Source organism: Sceloporus occidentalis, unplaced genomic scaffold, assembly GCF_023333645.1.
Source record: "Sceloporus occidentalis isolate IW3139 unplaced genomic scaffold, rSceOcc1.0.p SCAF_75, whole genome shotgun sequence".
NCBI classification, from domain to species: Eukaryota; Metazoa; Chordata; class Lepidosauria; order Squamata; family Phrynosomatidae; genus Sceloporus; species Sceloporus occidentalis.
This window is the reverse complement of record NW_028317055.1, coordinates 407,906-426,721: the sequence shown is the minus strand read 5'-3', so window position 1 is coordinate 426,721 and position 18,816 is coordinate 407,906. Positions and strand designations below refer to the sequence as shown.

The following is an 18,816-nucleotide window of genomic DNA, read 5'->3' as shown; positions in this document are numbered from 1 at the left end:
ACAAAATGTATGTCTTAGGAACATTAAAGTATTTAAACTAATATAACCGCATGCGAGGCGGGTATTCATATTTGCAGATTGACATAATATTGGGCATTTTGGCATGTGAAAATATTGCTCCAAAATTTGTAAACAGACCAGCCAGTTAACATAAAAAAAAAAATATCTTATAACATGCATACAAAACTAAATTTTCTTTAAGAAAAAACAAAAAAGTGACAGTTTCTTTCTTCTGAAGAAACTAGATTCTAATATCTAATGGAAGACTGTCTGTCTCCACCGCTTGTCAACCAGAAATGGCCACAGGGACTCCCGGATGCCCACTCTAAATGGTGTCCTCTGGCCGATGCCCATCATCTCCAGCTTTGAGCAGTTCAACCGTGGGTTCATTGGTCGAAGGGTGGCCCCAAAAGGTTCATCTGTGATCTAAATTAACGTAAACCACATTTCATTTGATAGGGTAAGGAAAACATATGTATAAATATAAAAAAAACATAGAAATACTTATTTATGATTTTTTAATCTATTTGGACATCTAAACTAAACATAGAAAGATGTACATATCAAAGATCAGATTTAAAGTATATAAAGCATGATTAGCAATGCCTAACAAATTTACACTTTTTTCTTAAGATCTTTACAAACACGAAAGATGGTACGTATTTTTCTTTCTCCAACATGCTACAGATTTAATCTGCACAGAAGACTGAACACCTTTCACAAAAGTGAATCATAGACAAAAGTTAAAGATCATCATCACACACACACACACACACACACACACACACACACACACACACACACACGTGATGCAGTTCCTTTTCCACAACAAAAACATACTTCAGGACATAGATTGCCAACAGCCACACAGACTATGTGGAACCACACTGTAGCTCAAATCATTTGAGTTAGCATACAAACAAGCTCAAATTCAACAACTATCTTACTTGAACTCATCTCATTAGGAAGTTTGTGATGTTTTCGAAACGCATCTGTCAGTGTGAGTGCAGGATTCTCTGCTACTTCGATACAAAAACACCCAAAACAGTAGGCGACGCCTGATGCAAATCCAAGTGAACACCGGCGTTGGCAATCAAAATATTTTGTAGAGGTGTAACATTCTAATGATCAATTGTTTATAAGAACTTTTATTCTTTTGCTACTTTGCTTACTGGTCTTAAATGGCTGCTAGGGAGGTTGAAGGCATCAGCCATAGCACAAGCGATCTCATACTTAGTCATCTGTTCGTTTCCAGACCAATGAAATATTCCTCTTAGGGAAGGATCCTTAAATAAAGACAAAATAAACACGACAGTTAGCAATGCAATCAAGAACAATGCTCACTGAGGGTAAAAGGGCATTAATTTAAATATAAGAACATTAATAAACCTTGTTAAAAAAATACATTTTACCAAGTTAAAGTACATGCATGCTAAATATAACATTTCTATAAAAAAAAATAACTCCTTAAAGATTTTGCCGTATTCATATTTTTGCCAGGAACACATGACGCATAAGCAGCCACCTATATTGTGTCCAAAGAAACATAAAATGCTTCTGAAAAGTTCACGTTTTGTGTGATTAAACCTTGAGGATGGAGAGAAAAAAAAAAAAAAAAAAAAAAAAAAGGATTCCAGAGGGAGCAATTAAATGGAAATGGCACACTATTTTCAGCATTTTACAAAGCCCAGAACAAAAAAAACAAAACCCCACAAAATTGAAACCATTAGTTGACAATTCTACCTGCAGTTTCTTTTCCACTAACTGAAGGCAAACCACAGCAACATCCTTCACATATGTCGGAAACCTTTGCTGCAAATGCTCCATATTGGCTGACTTGTTGCTAAACTGTACTTTGTCAAACATTATAGTAACAGCACTTTCCTCAATTTTTTCAACTGCTCCGTATAGTACAGGAACTCGAAGCACAGCAGCACCTATGAAATGAGATGCAACTGTTAAACAAAAAGTACTCACAAAACAAAAAGTTTATTTACAGTTTTACAGGTATATGAAACTATTCACAGCTAGTATAAATGGAAGAAAATACCAAATATGTGTTAACTTACCCTTATCCCCTTCGCGACCTTTGCCGGTTCAGGACCGTCATGACATGAAGGTCACTAAATGACCTTTGACGGTCCTGAACCGTCAAAAAGTAAAATAAGCTTAGAAAGTGATCAACGATCACTTTCTTCGCTTAAACGGCGTTACTGTAATGCCTCGATGTCGAGGCATTCAGTAACGCCGAGATCGGCATCGGGGGCCACCAAACACTTACCTCTGGGTGGGCTGTGACCGCTCCGGAGAGCGGTCACAGCCGCAGCTGCCGGTGTTCTTCGCCATCAACAAGATGGCGGCCGCCCTGTAAAAGCAACAAACAAGTTTTTAAAGTTTGCTAGATGGGCTAGAGAACTCTGGCTCCACTTGCAGGTTGAATACAGGTACTGCATTCAACCATGCAAGTCAATGGAGCCCAGCTTTCTAATCACAATGTGATTAGTAAAATATTAAAAAAAAAAAAAATATGGAAAAAATTAAAAGTGCTAACATTTGAAAATAATTATGCAGTGATGTCACTAGATGAACCATCCAGCAAAATGTGTAAAAAAATATATAAAAAAAAAATAAAAAAAAATAAAAAATAAAGTTTATTATTTTGAGCAAGTGCTAAAATTTCTCAAAAATCTCAACAAAGAGTTAAAATAAAAGCACTTCAAATACCCAAGGGGTGTCTAATATAAAAAAAAATGGCTTATGGGGTAAATTGGAGTGGCTGAGCTCAAAGATAGGGCATAGGTACAGACTTTCCAAAATGGACAAAAAAAGCGCACTTCCCAAATGTGGCATTTTAAATCTCAAACAACACGACAAATCCATGCATGTCAGGTATCACTGCACTCAGGAGATGTTCCTGAACACACATTGGGGTGTTGTTTGACAGTGACATATACCAGGACCTGTATATCTATAACTAAAGTACAATTTGTGTGAAAAAAAATTACTATTACAAAGTTTGACAAAGTGTAGTTGTATAATTGGTGCATGGAAAGGGTTAAAATAACAGCATTTGGAATACCCTGGGGTGTCTAGTTTTCAAAAATATATGGTTTGAATGGGTTAAATTGAGTTAACCGGCTTCAAAGATGTTCCAAAGAGGAGATGGAGGCAGAATGACCAGATTTGTTAAAAAAGATTTGGAAATCATAAAACGCTGCTTGTACTTATTGCCCTATAACTTACAAAAAACAGCAAAAAAACATAAAAACATTGGGTATTTCTAAACTCAGGACAAGTAGTAGAATCTATTTAGCTAGTTTTTTTACTTGCTTTTTTAGGTGAGTAAAAGATTTTTCAAATAAAAGTCATAAAATGTGTTTTTTTTCAATTTTTCACCATGTTTTTTTTATTTTTTTATAGTAAATAAGATGATACGATCAAAATAATGGTATCTGAAGAAAGCCCATCTTGTCCTGAAAAAAACAATATGTAACTTATGTGGGTACACTAAATGGGTGAGGAGAAAATTACAGCTGAACACAAGCACCACAAAAGTATTAAAACAGCCTCGGTCCCACAGGGTACAAAACGAAAAATGAGCCCGGTCCTTAAGGGGTTAACTAAAAACCAGCCTATATTTCTATATTGTTTTGGTTTTTTAACCTCTACCTAGCCCATTCTAATTCCTACTTAACTAAACCACACCAACTACAGAACAAGCTTTTTTTTTTTTTTAACCCTTTCGTGACAAAGGCTGATTTTACTTTTTGTACCCTTTGGGACAATGGCCGTTTTAACATTTCTGCGCTGCTCGTGTTTAGCAGTAATTTTCTTCTTTCCCGTTTACTGAACCCACACAAGTTATATATTGTTTTGATTGTATCATATTATTTACTATTAAAAAAGTATAAAATATGGTGAAAAATTTAGAAAAAAACCAAAACACTTTTTCTAACTTTTAGTTGAAAAATCTTTTACTCATCTATAAAAGGTAATGAAAAAACCTGCTAAATAGATTCTATTATTTGTCCTGAGTTTAGAAATGCCCAATGTTTTTATGTTTTTTTGCTTTTTTCTACACGTTATGGGGCAATAAGTACAGGTAGCGTTTTGCTATTTCAAAGCCATTTTTTTCCAAATCTGGTAATTCTTCCCCCCATGTGCCATTTCGGGTATCTTTGAAGCTGGCCAATGCAATTTACCCCATCAAATCATATATTTTTGAAAACTAGACAACCCAGGGTATTTCAAATGCTAGTATTTTTACTCTTTCCATGCACCATATCTACCACCAGTCTTTGTCAAACTTTGTGGTAGTCATTTTTTTGCATTTGTTTTTTCACACACATTTTACTTCAGGTATGAATAAACAGGTTCTGGTATATGTCACTATCATAAAACACCCCAATTTGTGTTCAGCAACATCTCCTGAGTACAGCGATACCTCACATGAATGATTTTGCCTGGCTGTTTGGGGGGGGGGGGGAAGGGCCACATTTGGGGTATGCGCATTTTTCAATGTTGAACTTCGGCATTTGGGGATCCACTGCCCATGCCCTATTTGGTGCATCTTTGAGCCGGGCCATTTCAGTGTGCCCAATAAAACCATATATTTTTGAAAACTAGACACCCCAGGGTATTTTAACTCTTTGCATGCACACATTTTACCACCAGCATTTTTTCAAAGTTGCAGTAGTATTTTTTTGTGTGTATTTTTCCCACACACACCTATTTTATGTATGAATTTACAGCTCCTGGTATATGCTGCGGTCACACAACACCCCAATATGTGTTCAGCAACATCTCCCGAGTACAGCGATACCCCACATGCATGGGTTTGTCATTTTTTGGGGGAACTAAAAGGCCACATTTGGGACGTGTGCATTTTTCTAATTGGAAATTTGATGTGTGGCCATCCTTCCCCCCCAGTGTTAATTGGGACATTGTTGAACCCGGCCAATTCAATTTACCCCATCAGATCATACATTTTTTAAAAGTAGACACCCCATGGGCATTTAATATGCCAGTATTTTAACTCTTTCCATGGGAGAATTGGTTTTAACTCTTTCCATGCAAGCTAATGTGCTAATTTTAGGACTTGCTCACAAAAATATATTTTTTATTTTTTTCCCTTTTTTACATTTGTGTACACACTGTTTTTTCAACTATTTTTTTCTAATTATTATTAATTGTAGAATTTATTTTTACTAATCACACTGTGATTAGAAAGCTGGGCTCCATTGACTTGCATGGTTGAATGCAGTACCTGTATTAAACCTGCAAGTGGAGCCAGAGTTCTCTAGAGGGTCTGGAGACCATCTAGCGAACTTTTTCATCTTTATTTTTTTTTCCCGGGCCGCCGCCATCTTGCGGATGGTGAAGATTGCATGCAGCTGCCGCTGTGACCGTCCTGGGGTAAGTGTTTGGTGTCGCTGAATGCCTCCTGATCGAGGCATTCCAGCGACACCATTTACGTTTAGGAGGTGATCGTTGATCGCCTCCTAAACATTTTTAAAACGGGCGTCCGCCGCCATACAATGTATGGCGGATGTTGACGCCCCGGGGAGGGGCCCAGACACGTCCCAGACACCACCGATCGTGGTGTTGCTGAATGCCTCGAGGTCGAGGCATTACAGCAACACCGTTTGGGTGCAGAAAGCGAACGTAGAACGCTTTCTAGACCCGTTTAAAGTCATGACGGTCCTGGCACGTCAATTGTCGTTAACCGTTTGTTTTCCGGTGACGTGCCCGGACCGGCAATTGTCATCAAGGGGTTAAACCTGAGCCTTGGGACCCAGGGAATGCAGTTACTGTCTCTTCTGCTAATGATCAGCAAAAGTAACAGAACAGAGACAAGCACTGCCTAAAAGATAGTAACATCAATGTTTTTACCTTCATTATTTCGTAACACCGCTCTTTCCCCTTCCAACTTTGTTTTTCCGTAAGTATTTAATGGATTTGGTATAGAATCTTCACTGTAAGGCGGATCACGTCCATCAAAAACATAATCAGAACTTATGTAGATCATAAATGCACCAATTTTGGCTGTAAGCAAAATACACACAGATAAAATGTCAGATTTTATACCCTCTAACCTCTTCTTAAATAAAAATATTTTGCACAGTTAACATATGCAAAGGAATAACCTTTAAATAATGAATAACGCAATAATATCTGTAATAAGAATTTTAAAGAACTTTGTGGTGATTTACCTGCTTCTTTTGCTAAATTCTCAGAAGTACCCACATTCAGCATGGAAGCAGACTCGGGCTGATTTTCCACAATGTCTGGCCTTCTTTCTGCTGCACAATGTATAATTACGTGGGGCTGCAAAGCAATACATTAATAAAAAGTTGGATTATATATTACACACACGCGTTGTGATCAAAAATTTTTACATGCCCTTGGAGGATTAGTAATTTATGTACCATTTTTTTATGGTACATAAAAAATGTTTCTATAAATCCCTTAAACTCTGATGTAAAAGATGTAAAACTTATACCCAGTTTGCCAGCTCCAAAACTCTCAATACTGCGCAGTATTTCGGTCAGATCTGTCCTGATATGGCTATTAACTCTTCATACACATAGCCTGAGCCCAAATTCATCTGCTCAGTTATATCACATGTAATAAAGTAACCAACAATCACCATAAAGCAGCAGCAACTGGGACTACCTGTTTGTATAACAGTAAAATATTCCTGCATTTATAATATTACATTAATAAAACAAGTCCTTTAGGTGCAACATGGATGCAGGTGCAATTTATGGAGGTTCAAAGTGGGTGCAGTAGCAAGTCCATCATTTTGCAATATGGGTCCAATAAAAAATTATGTGGGTGCAAAGGCAAGTCTTTTTTCTCATTATGGGTGCAGTGGAAATTTATGTGGGTGCAAAGTGGACCCACATAAACTTTCACTGCACCCATAATGAAAAAAATACAGCAGCTTAAAGGACTTAGATTTTTTTCACCACCCCTGTTGTCTGGTAAGGACATGTACATAACACACTATTGCCAACCACAACAATGGATTGTGTGCACTTGACGGGAAAGGGTACGAGTTGCAAGAGCAGAAATAAGGGTCTTAATGTTGAAGGCTATCTCCTACATGCAGTAAATTAAAACACCATCATAATGTCACAAGGCACTTTGGAAAAAATTACCAAGAAGGTGCTGACTGCTATAACTGATGTTTCTAGTTTCATCGCCAAGTATGTGAAATGCACCAGCAGTTTGCTTCAGTGACCCTTCAGATGACTCTGGCATCCAAGCATTGGACCTCACGTGCACACTCTTCAACTATACAGGCACTGCTAATAACTTGCCTCTTGGCTGATTTCTATGGGTTTATTAAACAGACATACATTTCTTCGTGGCTGAATGCTAGGGACAAACTCAGAAGCATCCTGTTCATGCTATTGGCACAGATGCTTTCCAACAGGCTAGGAGTACAGACATCAGAAACGTGGAGCAGTTTAGACAATCTACAGTGTATCCAAAATTCTGTGCCGGGAGGAGGGAGACCTAGTTTTAGAAAAACAAAAGCTGGAATAATTGGGTTAACACAGGGCTCGACAAATCCCAGGCGCCAGGTCGACTCAGAATTTTGTCCTGGCGCCTAGGAGTTTGTCAGCCTCTTACATCCAAAAAAAAATGCCCCTGCGTCACCACGGGGGGCGCTGCTGCTGCTGTCTGCCCAGGAGTCTGGGCAGACAGCACAGCCACTCAGAGCCCGCCCCCGAGCCTGAGATCACTCCCACGGAGTGATCCTGTAGGCTGAAACCGCGATTGCAGGAAAACCTGCAATAGCGTTTTCAGCTGTCACAGGCAGCTTCAGGAAAGGGGGTTCAGTGTTGATTGGGTCCCCACACAAGTGTGGGGACCTGACACAACATCCCCCTGCTGCCTGATCACTCCATGAGAGCGACAGGGCAGCGTTAACCCCTTCAATGCCGCGATCGCAGCATTTAGGGGTTAATTCCCGTTTTGTAAGGGGCTCTGCTGCTGCCCACAAGCCCTTTGACTCCTGTAGGCATGGAAGCCTACAGCAGTCATCAGAGACTCCCCCCTGCAATGGCTGGTCTATAGACCAGCAATTGCGTCCCAGCTGCCAGAGGCAGCTTCAGGGACAGGGGGAGAGGGTTCTTTGGTCTTCACATGAGTGTGGAGACCAGCCCCAACACCCCCCTGCTGCCTGATCGCTCCATGAGAGCGACAGTGCAGCGTTAACCCCTTCAATTCCACAATTGTCTAACACATCCGTGGCATTGCAGGGGTTAACATTTGTCCCCACAAGCTTGTGGGGACTAAATATCAGTCAATGCTGTGCTCCAATGGAACATCAGCATTGAAAGCGTTAAAAAAAAAAAAAATTATATATAAAAAAAAAAAAACAGCACTGACCTAAAGGTCCAGGGTGCTTCCAGGTCAAATGCTGTGAGTTTAGTAAGTGGGCTGATGATCATCCGATCACTCCTAACCAACAATTAGTGTAAAAAAAAATCCTGGCTCCTAACTTTTTTACCTGGCGCCTAGATTTACAACAAATTTGTCAAGCCCTGGGTTAACAGTTTCATTAAATATCCATGAAACAGAACCAAGCTTTACCTTAAAGTCCTGGATCAATGATCTCACTGCTGTTGGGTCTAGTAGGTTAAGACGTTCAAATCTGGGTCGAGCTCGGCTATACCCACAGCCCAACACATGCCAGTTGCTGTCCTTGAATTCTTTATACACAGCTCGGCCAAGAAGGCCAGAAGCACCAGTTATCATTGCCCTTCTGTCGGGAACAACATCCTCCTATAAAAGGCAAGAACATCAAATTTAATATAGGGACATAATTTAGGTAGATCTGTTAGGAGACAGACATTGTCTATAAGAGAGCAAATCAAACATATTACGGCAAGATTACACTGTTCTCTTTGATAACATCGGACAGCCTAGTAAACGGGAAAAATAAAATCCATTTTGCAGTGGTTCCCTTGCCAAATAAAATCGTGAGCCAAAAGTACAGAGGTAAGTAATTCGTTCTGGAGCTTTATACAGCAACTGTTTATTTATTGGGCTGCTAGAGATACATACATTGATAGTATTTTAAAAAGGGGACCCAGGGATTGATGAAGCCAAATCAGTGGCAGCAAAGTGCTCCCATCAACATTGTTTTTCCGAGGTTTAATTAGCCCCCCCTGGAGGATTTGCCAATTCAGCAATGGAGCTAACTTGCAGTAAGTACATCAGGTGTCAGGAGATGCGTTCAGCCGGCATGGTCTGCTGCATGGCAAATAGGCAAACGCATATGGGAGATTCTGCAGAATGCCCACCGTGTATTTTCAAAACAGACTGGGACCATGCAGCTATTGTATGCATTGAAGTGCATATTGAAGCGCTGGAGTGTCCCTTTGGCTATTTTTCTACATTAAAATGCGTTAGACAACTAAAAGGAAAAAACATCACAACACACACATTTAGGAACTTCCAAGCCATCTTGTGAGACTTTGGTTTACTTGTTACAATGTTAATAAAAAAAAAACACAGCAAACCATCCTTAAAGGAACCATTCACCACTACCACTGAAGAACGCATATGGGTGGGGAGGAGCAACTTCATAGTGGTTAAATCAGTTTTAAGTAGTGTTATGGAGGCAGCACCTTTTAGCTTAATCAAAACAATTATATCAAATTTCCAAACAGACATGCAACACAAATGCAGCCAATAGAATATTTAACGGCAATGAAAGTATGCTTGGTATTCTTGTATGTATTTTTTTTTTTTTTTAAATCCTACAAAATAAAAAGTTCCTTAACCCTGTTAATCAGAGGCTGATGATTAATCAAGTTTTTTCTCTTTTGTTGGTAAAAAAAACAAAAAACAGGTTGGCATAGAGATATTCCAACCTTACTTAAAGTCTGACCTTGACGTTTGTCTTTCCTCATTGCATAACTTAAACCAGGGGTCAACAAATTAGGTTTGGATCTAGGAGCCAGTTTTTTTTTTTTCCCCCATCCCAAATCATGTTTTTATTTTCGTACGTTACCCAACCTGGTGCCTGGGGTTTGTCGAGCACTGCCATAGACTACATTTACACACCCTTACACTATGGTGTAAGGGTATGTAAATGTAGTCTATGGCAGTGCTCGACAAACCCCAGGCACAAGGTTGGGTAACGTACGAAAATAAAAACACGCTAACACTCTACACATGCTAACACCATACACCAATACACGCACTCATGCTAATGTCATCCCGTAACGTAAACAAACTATTTATGTAGCCTGGGGGATCTTCACACATTAACCTACAAGCAGAGACATACAGCCTCCACTCTTGCTCACTATAACAGGTGACTACAGAAAGAGCTTCTCATTGGAAGATAAGGTCACCTGATGAAAAATAGTAATTTTACTTACCGTAAATTCTTTTTTCCTTAGTGTAGTGTCAGTACCACGGGGGTGTCGCTCTTCCTGGGACAAGGACCTAGAACCGAAGAGGTTAAGATACCTCCTAACCCCTCCTACTCCTCCCTATAAGAGCCCCGGCAACCCTCATACCTTCAGAAAGTACCAAGAAACACAAGATAGCTTGCAAAAAATAATTTTAATACAAAAATGCACAGGGAGGGATATATGTACTGACACTACACTAAGGAAAAAAGAATTTACGGTAAGTAAAATTACTATTTTTCCCGTCGTGTAGTGTCAGTACCACGGGGATATAGCAAGATGACCCCTCCTGGGTGGGGAAAAAACGGTCACGAGGTAACTGCCTGAAGCACCTTACGCCCGAAGTCAGCATCAGAGGAGGAGAAGATGTCTAGCCGGTAATGCTTGATAAACGTGTGAAAGGAAGACCAAGTAGCTGCTTTGCATATTTCTTCTGGAGATGCCGAAGACCTTTCAGCCCAGGATGTAGCCATAGCTCTGGTGGAGTGAGCAGTAATGCGGGATGAAAGAACCTGACCACTGAGAGAGTAGGCTAAGCGAATAGTATCGGAAAGCCATCGAGATATCGTGTGCTTGGAGGCCGCATGGCCTGCAGATCTACCAAAATAATTAACAAACAATTGATCCATGGAGCGGAAAAAAGCAGTGCGGTCTATATAAATTCGTAGAGCTCTGTGGACGTCTAAAGTGTGCCAGAGTGATTCTTCCGGAGTTGAAGGAGACGGGAAGAAAGAGGGCAAAATTAATGGCTGATTGACATTAGCTTCAGAGATAACCTTGGGCAAAAAAGAAGGTTTAACATACAGGACGACTTTATCTTGGTGGAAAATAGTAAATTCTGGAGCCGCGGAAAGAGCTTGAAGTTCACTGACCCTCCTCGCTGAGGTAATGGCCACCAAAAAAGCCGTCTTGAGGGATAAAAATTTTAGAGATACCTCTTCCAAAGGTTCGAATGGTTCAGAGCAGAGTGCTTGGAGGACCAATGACAAATCCCAGGAGGGAAAATGCGAACGTCTGGGAGGCCGTTGAATGATGGCAGCCTTAAAAAAACGCCTGACGAGAACTTGGGACGCCAACTCCGACAGGAGAAAATGACTCAGGGCTGAAACCTGTCCCTTAAGCGTCGAGACTGTGAGACCCGCTGAAAAACCTTCCTGCAAAAAATCCAGAACAGAACTTGTGGGGGGAGAAGAGAAATCCAAACCTTTGGAGACACACCAGTGGAGAAATTTATTCCAGACTCGAAGATAAATAGTGGACGTAGATCTTCGTACTGAACCCAAGAGGATTTCTGACATAGAATTGGAAACGCCTCTGCTCTGGAGGATCATCCTTGCAGCAGCCAGGCCGTCAATCTGAACTGCAGAAGAACATCCTTGGACAGGTTCTTGTTTTCCAGAAGATGGGAGGAAACTGGCAGCTCCCATACTGAAATCGCCATACTGAGCAGCTCCGAAAACCAACTTCGATTCGGCCAATAAGGGAGAATAGCTAAAACCCTGGCTCTGTCTACCCGAATCTTTAGGAGGATCCGAGGAATCATGGCTACTGGAGGAAACACATAAGCCATCTTGAAAGACCAAACCACTGACATTCCGTCTAGCAGGGGGGGATTGTCCTGCCTGTAAAGGGAGGCGAAAACTGGCAATTTCCTGTTTTGTCTGGTCGCCATAAGGTCTATATCTGGTAGGCCGAATCTTTGAACTAGGAGAGAAAAAATGCTCTTGTCCAGGGACCAGTTTGCTTGGGAGCAACGAGATCTGCTGAGATCGTCTGCCAGACAGTTGTCTACTCCTTTGATATGTGTCGCTGCTAAATCCTCCAGGTTTCTTTGGGCCCAGCGCATGAGATGGTCTGAAAGGTCCTGTAGCCTTGGAATCCGGGTGCCACCCTGTCTGTTTATATATGAGACTGTGGTGGCATTGTCGGACTGGATTCTCACAGCTTTCCCCCGTAATCTTGGACCGAAGGTCTTGAGTGCCAGGAACACAGCTTTCAGTTCCCGAAAGTTTGATGATTGGGCTTGATCGATTAAGGACCAACTGCCCTGACTGCAGAGGTCGAGTAGATGAGCTCCCCAGCCTACCTTGGAGGCATCCGTGGTGAGGGTGATCCAATGACGTGGTAGAAAAGATCACCCTTGGGTGAGGCGCTCCTTTGCTTTCCACCAATTCAGCCGGAGTAAAACCTCCCTGGATACCGTGAAGGTAACATCTAGATCCTCCGGTCTCCTGGACCACTGTTGTAGGATGTCCCACTGCCCAGGATACTCATAGCCAACCTGAAGGAAAGGGTTGGATTTTGTTGCAGAAAGGACACCTGATTCTTTATCTTCTTGATCTTGGAGCGTGGGAGATAAAGTCTCGAAGAGACGGAATCCACTATGAGCCCCAGAAACTGGATCTTCGTAGTTGGAATCAGGTTGGACTTTTTGTAATTTATGATCCAGCCGTGTTCCCCCAAGCATTGGGTCGTAAAGCTGAGATGTGCCCGGAGCTCCTGAGAAGAACTTGCTTTTAGCAGCCAATCGTCTAGATAAGGGACGACTGTGATCCCCTCTTTCCGTAAAGCCGCTGCAATAGGAGTTAAAAGCTTTGTGAAGATCCGAGGAGCTGACGACAGGCCAAAATGGAGAGCAGTAAACTGGAAATGACGAACTCTTGTCCCGACTCTTATGGCAAACCTGAGATATCTCCTGGAGGCTATGGCGATAGGCACATGGAGATAGGCATCTTTTAGGTCTAACGTAACCATAAGGTCCCCTTGTCTCAACAGGCGGGTAACCGTGAGAATGGATTCCATTCTGAAGTGACGGTAAGGAATATTTGCATTGACTTTCTTTAAATCCAGAATTGGACGGAAGGACCCATCCGGCTTTGAGACCAGGAAGAGACGGGAATAAACTCCCTGAAACTCCTGATACTTTGGAACAGGCTCTATGACACCCTTTTTTAGAAGGGTAAGGCTTTCGGCCAACAGTGCTGAGTTCTTCACCTGAGAGGGGTAACACGAAATCAGGAACAGAGGACGAGGAAAACCGGAAAACTTTATCCTGTACCCGTCCGCAATGATCCTGAGGACCCAGGAATTGTTTGTGGTTTGCCTCCATTTTGGTAGGAACCATTGCAGACGACCTCCAACACCGTCAGAACTTCCTACCCTCTGGTTTCTTAGGGTGTTCCTGAAACTTTCTCTCGTGTTGTTTACGAAAAGCTTGAGTCTTGAAAACTGGTTGAAAAGGCCTGGAAGGTCTATACTGGTATCGCTTGTTCCATCTGCTTTTCCTATCCTGAGGAAGTGCCTTTTTAGTATCAGACATGTGTCTGATCAGTTCCTCCAAGGAAGAACCGAATAGCTTGGTTCTTTCAAAGGGCAGATCGCATAGAGTAGATTTGGAGGCAGTATCTGCTGCCCAGGAACGTAGCCATAATGCCCTTCTGGCAACGGAAGACAAACCCATGTTACGGGCTGAAAGCTTAAGGCCCTCTTCTGCAGCTTCCAGCAGGAAGCTATTAGCCAGTGTCAGGTTTTTAAATAGTTTAGACAAACCTTCATCCATAGATTCTGAAAGACTGCCCTCTAAGGACTGCAACCAGACACCCTGCGCTTTAGCCACAGATGCGCTAGACAACGCCACTTTACACTGGAATCCAGATGATTGGTAAATACGTCTGCAAGACGTTTCTGCCCTCTTATCCATAGGATCCTTAAGACCAGCCACTTCGCTAATGGGAATGGTCGTACGTTTGGAAAGCTGGGCTATCTGGACGTCTACTTTAGGGATATCTTCCCATTTTTCATCGCCCTGAAGGTAAAAAAGCTGCTTAGAGTGCTTTGATATAAAGGCTCTTTTGCCTGGATTATTCCACTCTCTATACATGAGATTCTGCATGTGAGATAACATGGGCAATCCTTTGGGGTGCGCTGACAGGTCTGAATCCTGAAAAAGCCGTGAGACTTCCTTAACAAATTTACGCAGCTCCTGTGGAGGAAAATTGGTCTCATCCTCTGACTCCCCACTAGATGAAGCTGAATAGGATGAACTAGAAACCTCCCCAGAGGATAAATCAGAATGAGGGGATAATACCCTCTTACGTTTGTGGGATTTAAGTTTAACGGGTTCCACAGGTGTAGCTGCTGCTGCTTTAAACGTTTCAAACGTTTGCGCCAGGTTGTCCTGGAACCAACCTAAAAAAGACTGCATGTCTTTTTGTTTTTCTTTTGCCAAACTCTCAGCAGAGCAGGCATTGCAAAATTTCTTCTTACAACCATCCGGCAACGGAGTGGCACATTCAGTGCACGATAAATGTTTGGTTTTAACCACAGCCTTTTTTGGAGCAGGTGTAAAAGATTTCTCTTTATCCGGCCTATCTGGTGAAACCGGACCAGACATCTAATATAAAACACAAAAAAATTTTTAGTAGAAAATATACAGGGCAGAGGATTTGACAGGGTAAGATTAACCAAATCCTACCTTACAACTCCTCAATCCGTGTGGGGGGGCTGGTGACACGGAAATCCCAGTGTTGACAAGCTCCTCTGCTGTCAGACTGGGCAGCACAGCTATATATATGCGAAAACCAGTTAGTTTTCGCGCCCTGAACAAGAGAAACTGAATCACGCATGCTCAATAGCGTGTCAGTACTCTTGGTGGAACGCAGCGCCCTCTGGCGTGCGTTCCACCGCTGTGCGCATGCTCCAACCTGCCGGCATAAGAGCGCGGCGTCTAAACGGCTCCGTAACGTCCGCCGATGCGGACGTTACTCCTCGCTCTGCTCACCACCCGGGGAGCAATCGGAGGGAACCCCCGGACACAACCCGTGTGCCCCACCAACGAAAAAAACAAAAAAACAAGGTCCGTCCCTGACAAGGGACAAGGAAAAAACTGAAGGTATGAGGGTTGCCGGGGCTCTTATAGGGAGGAGTAGGAGGGGTTAGGAGGTATCTTAACCTCTTCGTTTCTAGGTCCTTGTCCCAGGAAGAGCGACACCCCCGTGGTACTGACACTACACGACGGGAAAAACAGGAAGCTGCCATCACAGGCTTATACAGACTATTCCACTGCTGCATACAAGCAGCAAAGTTGAGTTCCTTGACACCAATTGCCTCATTGCTAATCCGCCCTGGTTGTAAACTGTGAAGTTATGCGAAAATACATAAGACTTAGAAAGTAGCAGAAAAGGTAAAGCACAAGAAACATTACTTTAAAACCATACTTAGCCTGATCTTACACTTAAACAACGTTTTTAAATAAAGTTGTTGACAGGTGTTAAGTATCGTAATTGTTTTAAATATTCTGCTTCAGGTTTAAGGGTTCTTCTCAGCGAAATTCTAACTTTTTTTATGATCATGATAATGATAACGTGAGCAAGACATCCCATTAGAAGCCTGCATAGCTTCTCCAACCAACAGGTTATTTGCGAATAACACTACAATTTAGTTTTAATACATTAAATTAATAATCTTAACATTACAAAATATTTATCAACTTAATTAGCATACATTTCAAATCATCGGACAGTATTGTATTCCAACCGAAGTCCGATGATTTTCGGAGGGCTTCGGTTGGAATACAATATTGTCCGATGATTTGAAATGTATGCTAATTAAGTTGATAAACATTTTGTAATGTTAAGATCTCAACCACAAGATTCTGGAGCGTGCATTAAAAATAAAAATCCAGCTCTTCGTGATCCATATACCCGAGGATCATGGGAGTTTCTGACCAAAGCAGCCGAAAGTTTACCTCCTTTCCCAATATAACCAAAAGATCCTCTCCTGGTAACATTTTACCACAAAGATCTGCGACAGAAAAAAAGAGCGTAGGAACCGCAAGACACAAGCGCGGCCTGTTAGTTCTTCCCAAACACCTGCCTCTCACCTGCACTACCTCTACCCAGCCAGGTAAGAAGTGAATCTTGTACTCCCTGTCTCTCCCCTCCATCACGGGGCTTTGCAGAAACAGATCCCGCAAGTCTACCTTTCCTTCGGACGAGCACCGTTTTCTCTTGCCTTCTAAATGACTCTATGACAGGACATTGACTATCGGGGCGTGTCAAGCGATCGCATTGGCTTGCTGTAAGCACAATTTCCCGTGTCAACCAATCGGGCTGCGCCCACAGCGGGTTCAACGAGGTCCTGTTATGAGGAGGGTAGAACTCTATTGGCAGGACATGGATGTTGGATTTCAGACAGCCAATCGGATGGCTTACACGCGTTTTGTACGTCACTCAGTCCGTCCTTTGCGGCAGACGGCTGTCTGTATGTTTCGTTCACGTTTGATCGCATGTTGTTGTGCTGCTCCAGAAAAGGCACTGATATAACTGAAACCAGCACTTAAGAGTGAGAAGGTGCGATCGGACTCGATTAATAATTATATATTACTATACTTTTAAATATGTAAAGCAACCTTTTTTTATTATGTCAAGTGTTGGCATAGGGCAATTATAAGGGGTGTAAAGTGCCTCACACAGCCATGACATCCATAAATATGATAGCTGAGTGTCACCTTATATTGTACCTTTGAAATCTAGAATTCATGAGAATTTATTTTTCCCTATCACAAGCTCCATTTAAATGCATGAGATGGTAAATTCCTACAGAAACAGGGCCCTTGATTCCTCTTGTGTCTGTATGTCAATTAATGTATTGTACTTGTCGTTATCTGTAACATTTTCATCATTGTACAGCGCTGCGGAATCTGTTGGCGCTTTATAAATAAAGTATAATAAAGAGATCCAGTTAACAAAAAATACAGCCAGATCCATGTATACTTCACATGTGTACAGCATATTTAACATATATACTTGCTGCTTTATAAATGCATGAAATACAGCTGGGATCCATGCATGTTTCATATGTATATAGCTCTGTACATGCATGTTTCACAGCTATACAAACCCGATCCATACATATTTCACATATATGTAGCAAATCTTAGACTTGCCCTTGCAGCCATATGCTTACTTGCTGTGCATGCAATTTCTTCATCTCTCTTCTTTTGCTATTTCCATACCTATCTCTCTTATCTCCGCCCTTTCTCATTAGCTTCCCCCTTTATCCCCATCTCTCTTGTTTCTCGATATATCCTCCCTTTCTGAAGCAGAGGTCTCAAGGAACAGACCTGGCTGTATATGTGTGAAATGTGCAAAGATCTAGGTGTATAGATGTGAAATATGCAAGAAAGCAGCTATATGGATGTGAAATATGTGTGTATCTGTGCTGATGTGAAATATGCATGGATCTGGCAGTATATTTAGATGTGAAATATGAAAGGATCTATCCGTGTGGATATAGGCATACTCTGCTATAAGGACATTCACTTTCAGGACACTCGCAAATAAAGGTATAACGGCAGCACAAACATTTATGTACACTCGCTCCTCCAGAATGGACGCATAACAGCATGACACAAGCACGTTAGTTTGTCTTTCCAGCGTCTTTTGACGTTTGCAGTGAAGTACATGAATTGATCAGTGAAAAAAGTAATGCTTATCTTTAAGTATATTTTCATTTTACATGCGTACTCTGGAACCCATTGTGTATGTTGTGGGGTATGCTATTATGTGTAAGGTTCTGGTCCTATAAATGTGAAATATGCATGGACCCAGCTGTATAGATGTATAATATGGATCTGGCAGTATACGTGGATCCATCTGAGCTCTGGCAACTAACATTTAATGCGGGTAAGTGCAAGATAATGCACCTAGGGCAGAAAAACCCAAGGGCAGAGTATAGAATATTTGATACAGTCCTAACCTCAACATGTGAGGTAAGGGACTAAAGAGTAATTATTATATAAGCCTCGAAGAAAGATGTGACAGGGATGTGATAAAAACATTTAAATACCGTATTGGCTCGGATATAGGCTGCACTTTTTTCCCCCACTTTAAGTCTTTAAAGTGGGGGTGCGGCCTATATTCGGGGTCTAGCGCCCGACGCCCGGGACATGCAGTCCCGGGCGCCGGGCAGGCAGCGGGGTTAGGATACAGATCCCCCGCAGCGGTGCAGGGGACCTGCATCCTACTCCCCGATACGCTCAGACAGCCTCCCCTGCCAGCACTTCCCAGGGGGGGGGGGTGCCGGCACGGGAGGTTGTCTAAGCGCATCGTGCGGTTGTCTAACTGCACGATGCGTTTTACCTCTGGCCCCCCGCCTGACTTACCGGAGCAGACTCCCGGGTGTCTTGCGGGGCCGGCGGGGGACATCTACGCAATACGCGTATACAACTTCCGGTGCCGGCACATCCGGCACCGGAAGTTGTATACGCGTATTGCGTAGATGTCCCCCGCCGGCCTCGCAAGACACCCGGGAGTCAGCTCCGGTAAGTCGGGGGGCAGAGGAGGACAGTGGCAGCATATCTCGGGGAGGGAGGAGG

General features: G+C 42.3%; 1 protein-coding gene across 2 annotated transcripts; it reads right to left on the bottom strand.

The window, feature by feature from the left end:
• Positions 1 to 255: 255 nt before the first annotated feature.
• LOC149285886 (methionine adenosyltransferase 2 subunit beta-like) lies at positions 256 to 16,383 on the bottom strand. Of its 2 annotated transcripts, none has more exons than XM_089494768.1 (7): positions 16,321 to 16,383; positions 8,608 to 8,799; positions 6,213 to 6,327; positions 5,893 to 6,045; positions 1,744 to 1,937; positions 1,173 to 1,286; positions 256 to 426 (listed from the first exon to the last, which is right to left on the bottom strand). In XM_089494768.1, the coding sequence occupies exons 1-7, from the start codon at positions 16,381 to 16,383 to the stop codon at positions 256 to 258; spliced, it is 1,002 nt and encodes a 333-aa protein (XP_089350894.1). The 2 variants fall into 2 exon arrangements, with proteins under 2 accessions (XP_089350894.1, XP_089350895.1); XM_089494769.1 differs by having other exon boundaries at positions 16,327 to 16,383.
• Positions 16,384 to 18,816: the final 2,433 nt, after the last annotated feature.